Genomic DNA, 18,265 nt, shown 5'->3' on the forward strand with positions numbered 1-18,265 from the left:
AAAAATAAAGTGCTCAATAAATATCACTAAACATTTGAGCAAACAAATGCCTATCTATCCCCATCATTGATAAATAGTTCAAATCAGTACTCAAATTACATGATGGGCAGGTAAAGTGATTTTTTTAAAGAACACTTTAACTCCTACGTACGATTTAGTATTTTCCATTACAGTTGGGATTGTGCTTCTGGACAACTGTCGACAGTTTGGCTCAAACAAACTCACAAAAATTCTTCACAGGTTTGAGCGTTTCTTGCGTTGCCTACGGGAGGCAACAGAATGTCTCAGTCCACTCCTGACACCGAGTTTGCAATAGGAGTGGACGAGAAGGGTAGCAGCCTTCCAGTGGAGAGGGGAGCACCCCCTCCCGCCCCCCAGACCCAGGTGTGCAGGGGCCGTTTCCACGCCGGCGGTTATTCCCACTAAGACAACTGCACACGCACAACAAGCGGCCCCCGGGCCTCTGGGCCGTGGTGCTGCCACCCGCCCGATCCCCTGAAGGGAAGAACCATCGGACTTCCGGGGCCGCTCTGGCGCCGCCCGCTGCCGGGGCAACAGCAAGAAATGATGCGACTCCAAGGCAACCAAGCGCAGCCACGGCGCATGCGCCAGGCGCAGTCACGGTTCCCATCCTCCAGGCTCTGAGTGGCAGGCACCGTGCACCACCCCACCTCCACCACCACCACCCAGGTGCCTCCTAGCCACCGCCACTCAGGAACGACAGCGCCCCCCGGAGGTGCCTCCCAGCCACGGCCACTCGGGAACGACGGCGCCCCCCGGAGGTGCCTCCCAGCCACGGCCACTCAGGAACGACGGCGCCGGACTCCAACCTGCCGTCCGGCTCCAGGTGGTGCTTTCGGGAAGAAACTGATACCTGGCAACTTTTTAAAACGGAATTAACGGAAAGGGGAACGAACAAAGCGGTGCACACCTGGGAAGCGGGGCTGACACACCAAAGGTGTCCGAAGTCCCGGGAGACGCGGCAGCGAGGAGCCGCCCACACGACTCCCGCGCCGGGGCTTCGGGGGGCGGGCACCGAGGCCCCGCCCACGCCACGGCGGCTCTCATTGGGCCCCTTCCTGTGGCGTCAAACTTCGGCGTCTGGAAGGAGGCGGGACTTCCTGGCTGGAGAGCCAATTCCGGCCGCGCCGGAAGTGCCCATTGAAGAAAGGATGAAAGGTGCCCGCCGCCTGGCGCTCCAGGCAGGTCTAGTGTTCCGCGGGCTTGGAAGGCAAGTTGGGCGGAGATTCCTCCGCTAACCGCCGAGTCCCGGGGTAGCGGGAAGCGAGAGCCCGAACATGGACAGCCGCCTGCAAGAGATCCGCGAGCGGCAGAAGCTACGGCGGCAGCTCCTCGCCCAGCAGGTCCGCGGCCAGGGAGGGGTCGCCGTGCGCGTGCGCGACCGACGCGGCCCATCCGCGCTCTCCATCCGCTCCGCGGCCCCGACCCGTGGCCGAGCCTCCCCTCTGGTTCTCCGCCCCCGCGGTGGCGTTCCCATTCCGGGTCGCGGGTCGCGGGTCGCGGGTCGCGGTGGTGTTGCTACACCGGACGCCACGTCTGGTTGTCAGCGACCTCACGCGGTGCCCCCCCCCCCCCCCAAGCCCTGGTCTTGGAGTGCATTCCCGCCCCCCGGAAGTGCCTTGTCCCCTACCTGCCTCTCCACCGTGTGCGTGCCCCTCTGTGTGTTGCCTTTCCTCGTGGTCAGCACCTGAGCCTTGAGATGTGGCTTCCTTGTGAAATGGGTGTACAGAATTTTTTTTTTGGGGGTGGGGTGGGGTGGGGAAGGTCATGTCTAAAGGCTGCGTTGCAAGTAGCCTGAGTGCGTTGTACCGGAAAATCAGCGAGATGGAGTCGCGTCGCCTTCATGAGCCAATTAGGAGTCTATTCCCGCGGGCCCAGAGGGCGGTGTTGTTGTTTTCAGTAATCGGTGTTACTATTGGCCTCCTACGTCAGACGGCTAGCTTGCAAGGTCAGACAGCTGAGTTTTCATCTTTTTCTGTTATTCAAACTAAAACAGTTACTTTGCGGCATAAGGGACTGTCTAATCATAGCAGAGGTGACCTACGGAATAAGAGACTGTCTAAGAATAACAGAGTAGTTCAGACAGCAGTTTTCCAAAGGAGGGATTACTGTGCTGCAGTTCTAGATTCTGCTATTGCAGCCCACCGTGCACTGTGCAGTGTCCTGGTGGCCACCCACAGCGAACATGTGAATTTGTATTCTATGTCACAGCACACCCCTGCTGTGAGTAGTGAGTATCATCTTCACTTACAGGAGGCTCTAGCGCAGCGGCTCTCAACCTGTGGGTCGCGACCCCTTTGGCGGTCGAACGACCCTTTCACAGGGGTCGCCTAAGACCATCCTGCATATCAGATACTTACATGACGATTCATAACAGTAGCAACATGACAGTGATGAAGTAGCAACGAACATAATTTTATGGTTGGCTCACAGCATGAGGAACTGTATTTAAAGGGCCAGAAGGTGGAGAACCCCTGCTTTAGCGGTTCAGTGACTGGCATAGGGGTCAGTCGCTTCTGGGCCAGGAAACGGAACTCAGTTTGTTTCTCTAAAGCGTGTCTCCGCTGCTTCGTGTGTGTAAGTTAACACTTGCTGATGAGTAGAGGAGGCGTGCAGAAATGCTCAACTCAGAGTCTGTTCTACATTTTACCGTTCAGATCAGACGGAGTGATGGAGAGGCTTTAATGAGTCATCTGAATGTGTTGTTGCTTTCAGTAGTAAATCTTGGTTTTAGTTGATGGAAATCTGAAACCTCTCTTATGATCGGATGAGAAGATTGATAGTATAGTATTACAGAGGTGGGCATTTGGGATCTGTCAGTCCCTGTCCCCGTGGCATTACGATCTTAGACAAATCAGGTCTCTTTTTCTAAGCCTTCTTTGTCCCGACTTTCTGTGTCATGTTATCTTCAGTAGCTTCTTGTTGCCGTCAAGTAAAGTCCTTACACTTTAATTTGAATTCAAACTCTGCTTGACTCTAAATACATTATAGAACAGCGGTTCTCAACCTGTGGGTCACGACCCTTTCACAGGGGTCGTCTAAGACCATCGGAAAACACATATATAATTACATATTGGTTTCGTTATTAATCGCTATGCTTTAATTATGTTCAATTTGTAACAATGAAAATACATCCTGCATATCAGATATTTACATGACAATTCATAACAGTAGCAACATTACAGTTATGAAGTAGCAACGAAAATAATGTTATGGTTGGGGGTCACCACAACATGAGGAACTGTGTTAAAGGGCCACGGCGTTAGGAAGGTTGAGAACCACTGTTACAGCACAACTAGAGGTCCAGTGGGGTCCCTCGGCCCGGCCTGCACCCTCTTGCAGTCCGGACCCCTGGGGATGTCAGACTGCCAGTCTTGGCCGGATCCCCAGTGCCGACATTCCCCAAGGGATATAGTAGTGCGTAAAACAACAGGCAGCCAGGCGCCGCATGCTCCCACTCATCCTGGCCCTGCTGCGCCTCCCACTGCCGCTCAGTAGCTGCTGCCATGGAGGTGGGAGGCTCGTGCCATTGCAGCTGTGCTCACCAGCTGTGAGCCGGGTGTTTGGCACCTGTCAGTCAGCTGAGCAGAGGGAACCCGCTGGCCACCAGGAGGCAGCTCCGGTGTTAAGCGTCTGCCCCCTGGTGGTCAGTGCATGTCATAGCACCCTGTTGTTCAGTTGTTTACTTAGGCTCTTGTATATATAGACTATAATTCATTTTACTATGAATAATAGCTAGCCCCTACCCTCAAAGAACATACAGAATGCAGGAAAACTTGATGGCTGCCATTTACTAAGTCCCTTCCATGTGTCAGGCTCAGCTGAGCTCTTTACCTACATTATCTTCGCTGGTACAGATACACATCCTACAGATGAGAAAAAACGAAGCTCAAAGAATTTCAGTTAAGTGCTCAAACCCACAAAGCTGGTGAGTTTTCAAGCTGCAGTTTTAGATCCAAATGCTCCTGGTCTTCTAGGGGGAGGAGCACATCCCACCTAAGTGAGGGTGCCCAGTGTAACCAATGACAGATTCCACTTTCGCCCTCACTTCGCCTTTCCTCACCACTTTTCTCTATAGGAACGAGACAGACAGAACATGTTTTTACTTAACCCAGTCACCCCACAATGTTTAAAAAAGGTTGGAGCATGAGAAGGCAATTACATGTGTAAGCAGAATTTTGATTTAAAGCATTTCTCTGCAGTATACTGGTTCCTAACGTAGGCCTTAGTAGGAAATCTTATTGGTTCCCTCACATTTATTGAGCTTGTGCTATGCGTCAGACATTATACTGCTGCTGGACATACAGATACAAACAGGACAGACAGTGTTCCTGCCAGGGAGGTTACCGTTCAGTGGGGAAGAAATAAACTGATAAAATAATTGAAATATACAAATAAAGTACTTAGAAGTTGTGATAGAGGTTGTGAAACAGTATACCTTGGGAGCAAACAAAGGTAAAACAAAATAATTGAAAGTTACGTTAAGTGCTATGGTCTGGATGAGGAAAGGAGGTAGAAAAGAGAACCGTGGGAGGGGCTACTTACTCTACATGCAGCGTTCATGGGGACCCCTCCGAGGAAGCAGCTCGGACTCACTGGGTATGAGAAGGGGCGCGGCCATGAGACGGGTAGAAAGCTTTCCCACTTCCTCCGGGGGGAGTGGCTGTGTCTCCTGGGTCAGGAGAATAGGGTCTGGGAGATTATGGAGCAGTTAAAACTCCAGGAACAGATACTTTGGAAAAGCATTATCCCTGGAGAGACATGGGTGGACGAAACAGTGGTGACTATTTAAGGTAAATGTTGAGGACTTGTGGCTGATGTGCCAGTACGCCTTCCCCACTTCCTGGCTAAAGGGACTGTTTAATACATTTCCTCACGCCCCTCTTGTGCATGAAAACAGATGTTCCTCATGGCCTGCGGGTTGCATTCTGCGCTCCGAGGTCCGGCTCCTGAAGATTTCTGTGAGCTGATGCCACACGACGTAGCCGGTCTTTGGGTTGTTTACGTGTGTTGTACTGCAAAGTCTTCCCAACTGCCAGCCAGACTGCATTACCGTTTTTAAGGAATTGGTAAAGTTCAGTATTGTGCCTGTAATCATTCTATAAAGACGTGGCTTGAATAAAAGCCAATACGCCGTATTAGACTGAGCGTGGGTGAATAAGGTATCGCATGTGAGTGGGTGGACGCGAAGTGTCGAGCACAGTGCCGACCACACTGGACGCTGGGTGTGAGCTTTCCTGGCATTGCAGCTATTACGGAATCATGTTTTACTTACTTTAAAGGAGAAGACTGGCAAAGTGAAGTGTCTTCATTTCAGATTTGACTAAAAGGATAAACTGCCTAGTGATCTCTTTTCTGGTTTTTGTTTTTCTCAGTTGGGAGCCGAGAGTGCCGACAGCATTGGTGCCGTGTTAAACAGCAAAGAGGAGCAGAGGGAGATTGCTGAAACCCGGGAGACTTGCAGGTCCGGCAAGTGGTTTGTTTTTATTGCTTTACTGACAGCTTAACATTGTGAAAGGGTTACTGTTTTAATAAAATGGCCCTAGGTATGAAGTATGCTCTTATGAAAGCACCAGAATAAAGATTTCAGAGCCATTGGTTTTTATTGTTCATGAATGAGAAACTTTCTTTTCTGGCTGTAGTAACTTCTCATATGGTAGGACGTGGAATGTTACACTAAGGATTAGCTGATATGCCATAAGTAAATAATTATTTTTAAGTTCCTATAGAAGTAAATAGACTTTACCCTAAAAGTGTTAATCATTTCATAGTTCACAAAGCATTTCAGAATTTTTCAGTTTCTAATTATCAATTTGAGCATTAGTTTTGCTAGAGACAGATTAGAATGATACCTAATTTAGAAGTTCCTTCTTGCCTTATATCCCTGTAACAGCTTATTTCTCAGTTGGTTGCTTACCAATCAAGATTTGTGACTTTTTAGGTGATTTATAAACTGAGTGAATAGATACTGTTTAATCAGGAAAAACGTGCTTCATTCTGTTTTTATTAAGTTTTTCCGTGCTACTACATGCATTTATACATCTGTGCATACCTGTGTGTGATGCGTCAGTTTTAATTTCCAGGGCTTCCTATGATACCTCTGCTCCAAATGCCAAACGGAAGTCTCAGGATGAAGGAGAGACAGATGAGGACAAAATGGAAGACTATAAGGCAAGTGGAGACTCGGGCAATTTAATGGTCGAGGAAAAATAAGTCCTTCCGATAATAGGTTCTTTTTTTTTAATATATTTTATTGATTTTTTTACAGAGAGGAAGGGAGGAGGATAGAGAGTTAGAAACATTGATCAGCTGCCTCCTGCACACTCCCCACTTGGGATGTGCCCGTAACCAAGGTACATGCCCTTGACCGGAATCGAACCTGGGACCCTTCAGTCTGTAGGCCGACGCTCTATCCACTGGGCCAAACCAGTTAGGGCCCGATAATAGGTTCTTATTGAGGAAAACAAACTTGACCGAAAGCTGAATGTGAAAGTGTCTGAAATCATTGTTATAAGTATAATGTACGTGTAAGCATGGGCATAATCAGTTAAATGGAGACTTTGTGTCACTTTCCGCATTTTAACACAAGAGTGTGGAGTAACTGGGTGATGCGCCGGAGCACTGAGCAAGCAGCCTGGTGAGCACTGGGCAGTGCTGTTCTTCAGTCACAGCAGGCGGTAAGGCAGTGTATCAGAAACTGGGTGTTCGGGTCAGATTTCTGAAGGCTTCATACTTCCTTTTGTGATGTGTGTTCATCGGTGTTAACAATATATGGCAATAGAATTAAGATATTTTGAAAACCCATGAGCCAGCCAGCAGCAGAGCCGTTTCGGAAAGAGGCCCAAACGAAAAGTCCGCCGTGTAGATCTGTAATCGCGGTGTTTAGTTGGAAAGGAAGTAGAATGAGAAACCGATCTCCATTTCTTAAAATTAATTGTCCAGCTGTACGTAATGGAGACGAGCATGCACTGTTTCAGCAGTCGCTACGTAGTTCAGTGATGCGAGTACTAACCTTATCAATTCTGTCTTAGTTGTATTCTGATATATGCTAGTATGTAGTTTAAATATTTGTGACTGTTTCAGGTCAAACCATATGCAGTTCCCAATATTTGGACAGTTTTGACCTGTAAAGGTAGTTGCATGTGGTTCAATATAATAGAAATAAAATTCGCCCATTGGTGGTTATCTCTTTTGATTTAAGCTAAATTCTAATATTTATAGTATTATATTTGAGATTAAATAATTCTAGACAATTTGGTCAACAAAACAGTAGTAATAGACTTTTATTGATGAAAATTTTTATTTTGTTATGAAAAGAATAAACTAGTTATACCTAATGATTTTAATGTTCCACTGTAACGATAATGTGAGAAATTTATTATCAGTAGGGAAATAGAACGTGTTGTCTAGTCTTAGTCAAGATACAGTAACTCGTGGACCGTCCCTTCTCTGTTTCAATGTCCGCTCCCCTCCGTTCCCAGGATGAGCCTGAGATGCAGCAGGAGGAGGAGAACCTGCCGTATGAGGAAGAGATTTACAAAGACTCCAGCACGTTCCTCAAGGTAAGTCAGTGATTCCTGACCTACGACCCTTCACGTCTCAGCTCTGCGCTGCACGGGTTTTAAATACCTATTTGTTTTCGCACTTTTTTTTAGATGTTAAGGAATCATTGTTATAAAACACAGGCCACTTAAAATTATTCTGTAGCTACTGAGGAAAAACACTATCATTTTAGTTGTGGTGTTTTAATGTCAATCAACTTACATTTTATATGGCATCATAATAAAAAACAAAGTTCAGAATTAGGATATCAGAGTCCATGCTATTAATTTAATTTTGATTTTTCTTAGGGAACACAGAGTTTAAATCCCCATAATGACTACTGCCAGCATTTTGTAGACACTGGACATAGACCTCAGAATTTCATCAGGGATGTAGGTATGTCGGATTTGTTGGACTGTATAATTTATTTAACTTGTGGATTATTTCTGATTAGGAAATAATTCTCATTGGGTTTGTCCTGGGATTTGTTTACAAGGCGTAGCCCATTTAAGATGAGCAGCATTTCATCTCTACTATTTTGTCTCTTCCTTTACCGAATTATAAAGAATGAAAGAATACTCATTTTTACTAGATTCTTTAGGAGATATTTTTTCTCCAAAAGGGGGGAAAACATGAGAGAAAGGCACTTGTTGCTCCCTTTCTCAAGAAGAGAATGATTAAACTTGATGTTACCAGCAGATTATTTAACTTAATAAGTAGGAGACATTAAATGGTTGGTGACTTGAATTTGGCTTTGGACGTCTGGGTGTTTATCTGCCTACTAGAGGCCCAATGCACAAAAATTCGTGCAAGAGTAGGCCTTCCTCCCCCGGCTGCTGGCACCGGCTTCCCTCCAGCACCCAGGACCCAGGCTGCTTCCCTTCTCTGGCTGCCAGCAGGCACCCGGGATCCCGGCTGCTTCTGGCCACCCACAGGCACCCAGGACCCGGGCTGGCTTCCCTTCTCTGGCCCCCAGCAGGCACCCGGGATCCTGGCTGCTTCTTTCTGGCCACCCACAGGCACCCAGGACCCAGGCTGGCTTCCATTGGGCCTGGTCTTTGTCCGGAAGGACGGCTGAAAGGTCTCCCGGTCTAATTAGCATATTACCCGTTTATTATTATAGATGGAGGGAGGATCGTTAGATGTGAAATGTGTGCTGTTTCCCTGGGAGGGGTCAGCACCTCTGCTGTCTGCATTGGCCTCGAGTGTGTGACATGTGCTTGCCGCCCTCAGGTCTGGCGGACAGGTTTGAAGAGTACCCCAAGCTGCGGGAGCTCATCCGCCTGAAGGACGAGCTGATAGCGAAGTCGAACACACCGCCCATGTAAGCGGGTTCCCGCCCCTTGTCCTGCTCAGCTTCCGAAGCCAGCCTTTCTGGTACCTTCCTGTTCAGAATCACTCAGCACCACCTGAGCTGACATCACTGCTATTCCTTCTTTATGGTCAAATAGATTCGTTTGCTGCTCAGTGCTGAGTGCACAGTAGGTTCTCATTTAATTTGTTTTCAGTTTTTCAGATAATTTGCTTAATTTTTTTTTTTTTTTCTTTAGAAAATCATTCACATTCTTGAGTTTACTTAAAATGTTTTAAAATAGCTTTTCTTCTCAAAAAGTTATTTATTGATGGGAAAAATTTAGATGGGGAAAAGAAAGAAAATAGCATCCAGGGCTACTATGGACATTTTTGGGATATGGTAATTCATTTTGACCTTTGCTAAACAGAATAATGCTTTCCTTAAAAATGTGTATAAGACCTTTGAAATTGGAGACTGTTTATTTCACACTTAGTTTACTTTAACATTTTGTACATTTATTAGTTTGCTGATATGAGTCTATTAATTAGAACAGCCACAAAAAGAAGTCTGAGTATTGGGGAAAATGCTAGCAGACTTTAGTATTCATCCCATTTAAAAAGACTTTACATTTAAAGTATTTTATATTTAAATATTTTATATGCAAAATACTTTCATACTCTGTGGAAATAACTTTTCAGTGAAGGCTAGTGATAAATTATACTAAGTGGCCAGAAAAGACTATTAATATTTTAAAAAGAAAATTTAGAAACTTTTTTAGAGGGAGCAACTTAAAATATACAGAGATATTTTTTCCAGACTAACTAAACAATTAGAGAAAAGCAGTGTGGCCTTCCCTAGGATACTGAGGTGGTGATGGAAAGGGGTGGAGTCTTACAGCTGAGCGTGGATTTTCAGTGTGAAACAAGGGGGCTGCGTGGGAACGGACTGCTTGGTGGTGCTTCCGTGCATGTCCTGGGGAGGGCGCTGCACGGTGCGCACTGGCGAGAGGCGAGGCCCGCAGTGGCTCCCTCGCCACGGCTGTGGGAATGGCGTCTAGTAAACAGGAAACCTCTCACCACCGCCTGCAAGTGCTCGAAGCCCGTCCTCACTGTCTGCTTTCCTCACGTAGGTACTTACAGGCGGACATCGAAGCCTTTGACATCAGAGAGCTCACCCCCAAGTTCGATGTGATTCTTCTGGAACCCCCTCTGGAAGAGTATTACAGAGAGACCGGCATCACTGCCAACGAGAAGTGCTGGACTTGGGACGATGTACGGTGAAACGCCGCCTGTGGGGAGCGGTTTGTTCCAGATGCAGAAAGGCCGTGAATGGCACTCCTCTTTGCGTGGGGCACACGTGTGGACGTGTAGATGCTGTGGCCGCAGGCCTGAGGGGCATTGACAAGTGTGCCAACCTTTCGAGGCAGCAGTTGTGCGGGTGGTGAGAGCTGGTCTGCAGAAGACCCAGCCGCAGGGTCCTCGGGGGTGAGGCTGGGAGGGTGCGAAATGGTCCAAACAACCGGGAGCTCGTTCTGCATTGGCATGTGGTTAGATGTAAACTCAGAGAATACATACATATGTCAAGTATAGTGTCTACTCTTAAAGGAGCTGACGGTGTAATGGATAAAAAAGCATGAGTAATTTCAGAGTAAAATAATTGTGGTAGTTATATTTTCCTAAATAAAATTAAGCAAACTGATAACTTCCATTAGTTACAAAAGTTATATGTTTGTTATCAGTAACAAAAACAACAGGTGTTTCCTAAGTGCCACTCTGCACGAGGCAGTGCTGTGCTGGAGAGTCGGATAAGAAGACTCGGTACTGAGATGGCATATTTCATTTTAATTTTGCCCCCAACTTGGAGGTAATTTAACCTGTTTTCGTCTCAGTTTTCCTGTAAATGTTAAAGGTTTGTATAACTATGGCTTCCTGTGGCCGCTCCACACGCGTCGGTGCCGTTGTACGCGTGCACGTGTGGTTTCTACGGGAGGAAACGGCCGGAGAACGAGAAGGCTGCGGGTGGACGTTCCGTTATGCCCCCAATTAAAACGAGAGCCTCTAGGGAAAGTCCTGACACGCCCGTGATTGCTCTGGGACGAATGGGAAACAGTTCTTTCAGGCCCCGTTGTTTCGGTTTCTTTCAGATCATGAAGTTAGAGATCGATGAGATTGCGGCCCCTCGGTCATTTATCTTCCTCTGGTGCGGCTCCGGGGAAGGGCTGGACCTTGGGAGAGTGGTAAGCTGGCGTTTTGTAAAGTGGGTCTTTAAGTTCACAAGAGAAAATGCAATAGGATGCATTGCCTAAGACCTTTCAAGACTGATATTTTGTCTTTTGTTTCTTGAATGGCAATAACATTAAGAAAACATAATCAGGAAAGAATGTATGGAAGGCAGTACCCACCCTTACTTGGCTACAGCGGTCACCAACCGGTGGTCCCCGGACCACGGATGGTCTGTGAGGTCCGAAAGGGTGGCGACCACTGGACGAGTACCAGGGGTGCATCAAAATGGGGTTTATAACGACTGCAGGAAGAGCGCGGTTTCGAGATTTAAAACTCTAGCTCACATCTCAAAAACAAGCTGTCTGGTGTCACTTGCTGCTCTAGCTAAAAAGTGCTTTTCTGAATTGCATTAATTCCTCAATTCCATACGGAAGTCAGATGGAATGGGGAAGTAGCCCCGCGCCTGGGATGTAGTTTGAATGAACAAACGAGAATGACAGGAAGTTCTCGCACCTCGGCTTATAAGTGCCTTGTATTTAATTGTTTAGAACTTTCTTCTGTTTGATTGGGGTATCCTGTCGAATGGCTGTATAATAGAGACCAGGACTCTTTCCCACATCTCCTAAAGCAGTTCCTGTGATACCTGGGGATTGGGTATTTCAAGCCTTTAGGAAGTTTTCAGTGCTGGCTGGCTATTTTAAGTGTTGTTTATTGCTTTTAGCTAAGGACTTTTTTAAATTTCCATTTCTAGTGTTTACGCAAGTGGGGCTACAGAAGATGTGAAGATATTTGTTGGATTAAAACCAATAAAAACAACCCTGGGAAGACTAAGACTTTAGATCCAAAGGCTGTCTTCCAGAGAACAAAGGTATTGCCTCTACGATCTGGTCATCTTTATCTTTATGTTCTCGGTCATTTTTTTTAAAATTTTCATTATTTTCCAAATGACTGCATATTGTTGAATTAATTTTGGTGGAAAGGTCCTTTTCTCAGACTTGTGCAGACGCACTGAGCATTTATAGGAAGACACCACGTTAGTGTTTGATTGCAGCATAGCTCTTTACAATATCGTATTAATTCAGGTGCAGAAATGGTGGCTCGAGATTTACATTGTTGCGCAGTGGTCACAGGTGCGGCTGCTCGAGTATTAGTGACTGCAGCCTCCATGGTGTTCGTCCCTTCCTGTGACAATCTGACTTTACAGCTGGAAGTGTGTGCTCCCAGCCCCGCCCCCCTATTTCGTCAGTCCCCCACCCTGTCCCTCTGGCGACCTCCCAGGTGGTTCTGTGTCTGCATCTGTTTTGTTTTGGTTATTTTGGTCTTTAGGTTCCACATGTAAGTAATACCGTGGCATTTATCTTTCTCTGAGTCATTTCACTTAGTTTCATACCTTCCGGGCCCATCCATGCTGCTGCAAATGGCAGGCTCCCTTCTCTTCTCTGGCTGCAGCATCCAGTCGTGTTCCGTGCAGCATCCTTAGTCAGCTTGCCCTCCAGCAGTTTCCTCAGCGGAGCCGTTGGTGGGAGGGTGTTTCTTCTTTAATCGTTTCCTTGGACTGGAACATTCTTTTGAAGGGAACCCAAGCCACCCATCCATGTTGGTTCGTGGAATCAAGTAGGAGGCTAAGTCTGTTCCATCCACACCCCTGCCATCAGGTGAAATAGCGAGGGTCTAAAACAGACAACAGGGAAAAGGGCTTGATTTGCACATTTCCTGTGTCAGGTATTTGGAGTCTATCCAGGCTTAAAGCCTCTTCTCCATATTAAAAGGCTTATATCTTGTGTGTAGTTTGATCTTGGATCATAGTAAGCCCAGTATAACATCATCGTGTAGTTCAAAGGTCAAGTTTCATGTTTCCATACCTGTTGAAACAGGTATGGTTAAGTTTTAGAGGGAAAAGTCTCCATGGTCGTTGACTCTGATCTAGAATGTGGTGGCTCCAAGTCCAGTCCTCTTGTCTCGCCTCCCTGGCCATCTCCCCACACCCGGGAGCCCAGGTCTTCTTGCTGTGTCACCCAGAGCACCTTGTCCTAATGGTCCGGAGGACGGAGGATTGGTTAGGACATGGGCCGGGGGTGTCGGAGGCTGAGCAGCGTGACGGGGAGGATGTGATGGTCTCTCCTTGCTGCCCAGGAGCACTGCCTCATGGGGATCAAAGGGACCGTGAAGCGCAGCACAGACGGGGACTTCATTCACGCCAACGTCGACATCGACCTGATCATCACGGAGGAGCCTGAGATCGGGAACATAGAGAAGCCCGTGGAGATTTTCCACATCATCGAGCACTTCTGTCTGGGCCGACGGCGCCTTCACCTGTTTGGAAGAGATAGTACGATTCGGCCAGGTAGGACCTCAGGATGAGAAGGGAGAACTCGGCCACCTGGGGTGCAGGTGTCCGGAGCTCCTGCCGGGCTGGGTGCAGTGAGGCCTGCCAGGCTCACCCGGGTCCCCTGCTGCAGCCGGTCCACTCCCCTCCGCCGCCACTCTGGCCCCGTCTGTCTTCTGTTTCCTCACGTCCTTACATCGTTGAATTGTAGATTCCGGGAGGCAGAGCTGTCTGCGCTCCCTTCTCCCGCACGCAGGGCCTTTGGTGACTGCGGAACGAGGACGCACGAATGCTGGGTAGTCCTGCCGAAAACACCATGCATTTGTGCGACCCGGGTCGGGCTTTAGTAGAGGCTGAAACGCCTGGCTTGTTCCTTACGTGTGTGGTGATGGCCTCTTTTCAAAACCGTACTAATCACTACAGTGTGCATTCGCTATTTTAAAAAGAGTAGAAAACAATTCGCCTCTTAGGGAAACTCGGGCTCAGCTGCAGATGAGACCAGGCCTCCTGCCTGGAAAGGGCACAGTTTCCCTGCTTTCCTTCTCCTCAAATCTGTATGCACTTTGATACGAATGATGTTTTTACAAAGTGAACAAGGGAGTGTGCGGAATGGCTGCTACCTCGTGGACTGTGACCTGGTCACATGCCTTGTGTTCTGGCGTTTTGTGGTGGATCCAATGCCTGAGAATGAGCGTGAGGGCGATGGGCAGGATCTGTGAGCCTAATTCGTGGAGCTCCCCTGCCCTGCGCTGAAGGATCCCGGCCCGTAGCACTCAGAGCAGATTCCCAGTCTCTTCCCAGACATGTCAGCTATGAGGCCACCCCTGGGAAGCCAGCCCTGAGGCGCGACGCCCGCGGGGCACTCAGTCCTTGTAGCCTCGCTCAGGCGCTTCCCCATGAGGGTGTCCAGGGTGTCGGAGGCTGAGAGCGCAGCCGCCCAGCAGGGGGCGGGCCGGAGCCTGGACCTGGGGGACTGCGTGGGGGTCTGAGAGCAGTGTCATCCATAGGAGGGTTCCCCTGACCTGCGCAATGGAGGGGGCTGTCAGGGCTGATGGCTGGAAAGAAAGCGGGCGCCGAGGCGGGGACAGCCCCTGTCCGGTCACTCTCCAGTGACGCTGCGTGGACGGGGGCTGAGTGAGGTCAGGCCACCGCAGAGGAGCCCCTGGCGGAGCTTTGCTGGAGGCTCGGGCTTTCGGAGGGAGGGGTTGGGACTCAGGATCCAGGCTGCCTGTCTGAAGGGAGGGGCAGGTGGTGGGGTGTGGGGTGAGGAGCAGAGGGGGGCCAGCTGAAGCTGGGGGCAGGGCGGGGAACGTGGGGCACCTCTGGGGCCGCTGGCCTGGTGCACAGGGAAGGGGGTGGGGGCTGCAGGGCCCTCCTGGGAAGGAGGCAGTCCTGGTGGGAAGGAGCGGGAGGTGCTTTCTTCCTGAAGGGGCAGCAGCGAGGAGCTGGGCTCTGGCACCAGCACCATCTAGGGAGACGCGGGCAGGGCCGGGTCTCAGGTCTCCGCCTCCTTGGAAGGGTGATGTGGGGTGCGGGGTCACTGGGCCGGGAAGAAGGTGAGGGAGACCGCGGGGCGGGGCAGGGCGGGGCAGGCGAGCTGAGAGTCGTCCTCCCTCCCCGCAGGATGGCTCACAGTGGGCCCCACACTGACCAACAGCAACTACAATGCGGAGACCTACGCGTCCTACTTCAGCGCCCCCAACTCCTACCTGACGGGCTGTACAGAGGAGATCGAGAGGCTGCGCCCCAAGTCGCCCCCGCCCAAGTCCAAGGCTGACCGGGGCGGGGGCGCTCCCCGGGGCGGGGGGCGAGGAGGAACCGCTGCGGGCCGCGGACGCGAGCGGAACCGGTCCAACTTCCGCGGGGAGCGCGGTGGCTTCCGGGGGGGCCGCGGAGGTGCACACCGGGGCGGCTTTCCACCCCGGTAACCAGGCCGGTCCCTCCAGCCCCGGCCTCCCCCGCTGTGGCCGGGACCTCCGTGGGCACTGCACATGTAGTTCTGCAGGCGCCGCCTCCCCGCCATGTCCACACCTGGACCCCAGGATGAGCAGCGCAGCACCTTCCCATCCCAGGCACAGGCCTGGGGCACCGGCCTCTGTGTGTGGAAATGGAAACGGGGGTGGGTTGGGGGGGGATGGAGGCACCACGGGCGCCGTCTGCAGCCTGCGCAGCAGCAGTGGCCGGGTGAGCTTCTTGGTGACACAATAGACACTTTTCTTTTAAAAAACCTTGGACTCAGATATAATTCAACTGCAGAGGAAATGGAAAGACTGAACAAAATCACCTCCCAAACCGAAATCTGCTCCCAGCGGAGGGGACCTGCAGGCAGACTCAGCCCGCAGCCCTCGTGGGGAGCTCGGCCGCCGCAGGGCTCGGCGCCCAGGCGCAGACAGGCCCGCTGGCGCGGAGGACGGGTCCGAGGGAAGGAGGCAGGGAGACCCTGACCCCGGCGCCCGCCTGGGGAGAGCCCCCCTGCGGAGCACGGGGCGCCTGGCACACTTCTCGTGGGGAAGCAGTGGAACCGCTGACCGGGACAGGAAGGAGCGCTGCCCTGGCCCCTCAGGTTCCCAGGGCCTGGCTCTGCTGTAAATGAACTTCACGAATGAAATACTGTTGTCCTTGATAAATATCTTCTATTTTGTGCAGGATTTTTCTAATAAAAGCTGAAACTCCGAGACCCGGGAGTCTGTTTTCTGTTGTGGAATCGCCTTTGTTCCGCATGGAGCCTGACCTCTCTGGGCCTGGGGCCCTGACAGCAGCTCCTTCCACTAACCCCTCGGTTTGACGAGAAGAGCCGAGTCATAGGAAGAGAGTTGAGACCTGCAAGGCCGATGAGGTTGGCTGGCCCGCCCTGCCTGTCCTGCTAGTGCAGGTAGTTTAATGCCTTTCTTTTTTAAAAAATGAAATATCCTAATGATAGACAAACATGGTAATTGACCGTACCTTCGCTACGCCTCCCATTGGCTAATCAGCACGATATGCAAATTCACTGCCAACAAAGATGGCGGCTAATTTGTATACTGCAGGCAGGGCGGGCCAGCGCGAGCCGCCATCCGGGCCCCCGTGTGCCGCCTAAGCCCCGCCGCTAGCTGGGCCCCCCATGTATGGCCCTGGGCAGCGGGACCCCCGTGTGCGGCCATGGGCGGTAGGGCTTGGCGGCGAGATTGGCCCAAGGAAGCCCTATTCTTGCAGGAATATTCCTGCAATGGGCTTTTAATATATATATATATATATTTATCTTCATTGATTTCAGAGAGGAAGGGAGAAAGAGAGAAACATCCGTGATGAGAATCTGATCAGGTACCTCCTGCACGCCCCCTACTGGGGATTGAGCCCGCAACCTGGGCGTGTGCCCTGACTGGTAATTGAACCGCGACCTCCTGGTTCACAGGTCGATGGTCGAACACCGAGCCAGCCGGCCGGGCTGACTGGTGCCTTTCTTGGTGAAGACCTGGGGTGTCACAGCTGGTTGGGGCTTTGCTGGAATAACAGTGTGTTGTCAGCCTTTACAAATCATCGGGAGCCAGGACGGTCCACGTTCACCCGGGTGCGACGAACATGGAGGGATGCGCAGTGGCCCAGGTAGGTCCTGAGAAGCACCGGCTAGGAAGCGCCCGTCCCATAGACAGGACTGGTGCGTGGCCGCGCCCTGGGCCCAGCCACGGGGCGGCTACTGGGCTGCCCAGGCCTGGTCGCCCGGGAGGTGTGTGTCAGTGTCCCTGCCGGAGTTAGGAAACCTCCTTGTAGGTTGGAAGTTAGAGGGAGCCCGCCCACCGTGGAGCAAATAAGAGGAGGGGCTGGGGCGTGCAGGGCCTCGATGACCCCGTGTGGCCTGCGTGGCCTTTTTACAAGAGGAAGGAATGGACTCGCTGGGTCCCCTTCCTGCCCGTTGAGGCTGCAGCATCACGTCTACAGTGAAATCTGCTCACTGAGGACGATTCCCGTGAACACTAACCCTTTCCTCTGGCCCCGTCCCCTGCGTTTTCGCAAAGTGGCCCAGGAATCGCCAGGAGCGCTCTTTCGCTTCCCTGACCGGTTCCTTGTTGGGGCAGAAGCTGGCAGATCACAGAGTCTGACTAGAGAGGTGCGAACAACATGAAGTCAGATTCTGAAAAGAGCCTACATTTTCCCTAAGTTCTAAAAGTTCTAAGACGAGCATCGCTGACATACATGTCACAGGCCTCGCTCGGCCCGATGCTGATGCTTACCCGCAGTGGCTGTGTCTCGCCCTGTGCCCGTCTCCCCGGACGGAGGGCTCAGGAGGCCACAGGCACTCGGCTCCTGACCTCCCCTCGCTGTGCAGCACGGGAAGGAGGGATGACCTGGTGGCACCGGCTGGAACAAGTGGGGGAGAGGATACCAGACCCGAACTCTGCTGAAACAGCCCCTTGGAGGCAGCGGGGGTGCAGAGTGGTCCCCGGGACGCACCCAGTGAGAGGCGTCAGGATGGGGACCGCGTGGAGATAGCGGGGGTGCAGGGTGGTCCCCGGACGCACCCAGGGAGAGGCGTCAGGACGGGGACCGCGTGGAGGCAGCATGGCAGCCGGGAGAGGGGGAGGGAGAGAGACATCAGTGATGAGAGAGAATCGTGGATCGGCTGCCTCCTGCAACGCCCCTACTAGGGAGTGAGCCCGCAACCCAGGCCTGTGCCCTGACCGGGAATCAAACCGTGACCTCCTGGTTCATGGGTCAATGATCAACCACTGAGCCACATGGGCCGGGCACAGATACTGTTTTTAAGGAAACCGTTTTTCATGGCCCAAAGGATACCAAAATTTGAAAAACTACAATTTAAAAAGACTGGCTTAATAAACTAAAGCCTTAGTCTATAAAAGGTGTTAAAATGGAAAATTCTTACTG

General features: G+C 50.9%; 1 protein-coding gene across 1 annotated transcript; it reads left to right on the forward strand.

The window, feature by feature from the left end:
- The first annotated feature begins 1,141 nt into the window (after positions 1–1,141).
- On the forward strand, positions 1,142–16,080 carry METTL14 (methyltransferase 14, N6-adenosine-methyltransferase non-catalytic subunit). The gene is made up of 11 exons (XM_081093250.1): positions 1,142–1,364; positions 5,397–5,485; positions 6,105–6,192; positions 7,503–7,583; positions 7,872–7,959; positions 8,797–8,887; positions 9,987–10,128; positions 11,001–11,093; positions 11,831–11,947; positions 13,213–13,423; positions 15,029–16,080. The coding sequence occupies exons 1-11, from the start codon at positions 1,299–1,301 to the stop codon at positions 15,331–15,333; spliced, it is 1,371 nt and encodes a 456-aa protein (XP_080949376.1). The 5' UTR covers positions 1,142–1,298; the 3' UTR covers positions 15,334–16,080.
- The last annotated feature ends 2,185 nt before the right edge of the window (positions 16,081–18,265 follow it).

This window comes from Myotis nattereri, assembly GCF_964212035.1.
Source record: "Myotis nattereri genome assembly, chromosome: 5".
In the NCBI taxonomy this organism is placed as follows: domain Eukaryota; kingdom Metazoa; phylum Chordata; class Mammalia; order Chiroptera; family Vespertilionidae; genus Myotis; species Myotis nattereri.

Bases quoted from the DNA above. Each gene is read 5' to 3' on its own strand.
- METTL14 (XM_081093250.1), top strand. From the start codon at position 1,299: ATGGACAGCCGCCTGCAAGAGATCCGCGAGCGGCAGAAGCTACGGCGG. The intron at 5,486-6,104 runs GTCCGGCAAGTG...TTTAATTTCCAG, and splicing joins GAAACCCGGGAGACTTGCAG to GGCTTCCTATGATACCTCTG. The intron at 7,960-8,796 runs GTATGTCGGATT...TGCCGCCCTCAG, and splicing joins GAATTTCATCAGGGATGTAG to GTCTGGCGGACAGGTTTGAA.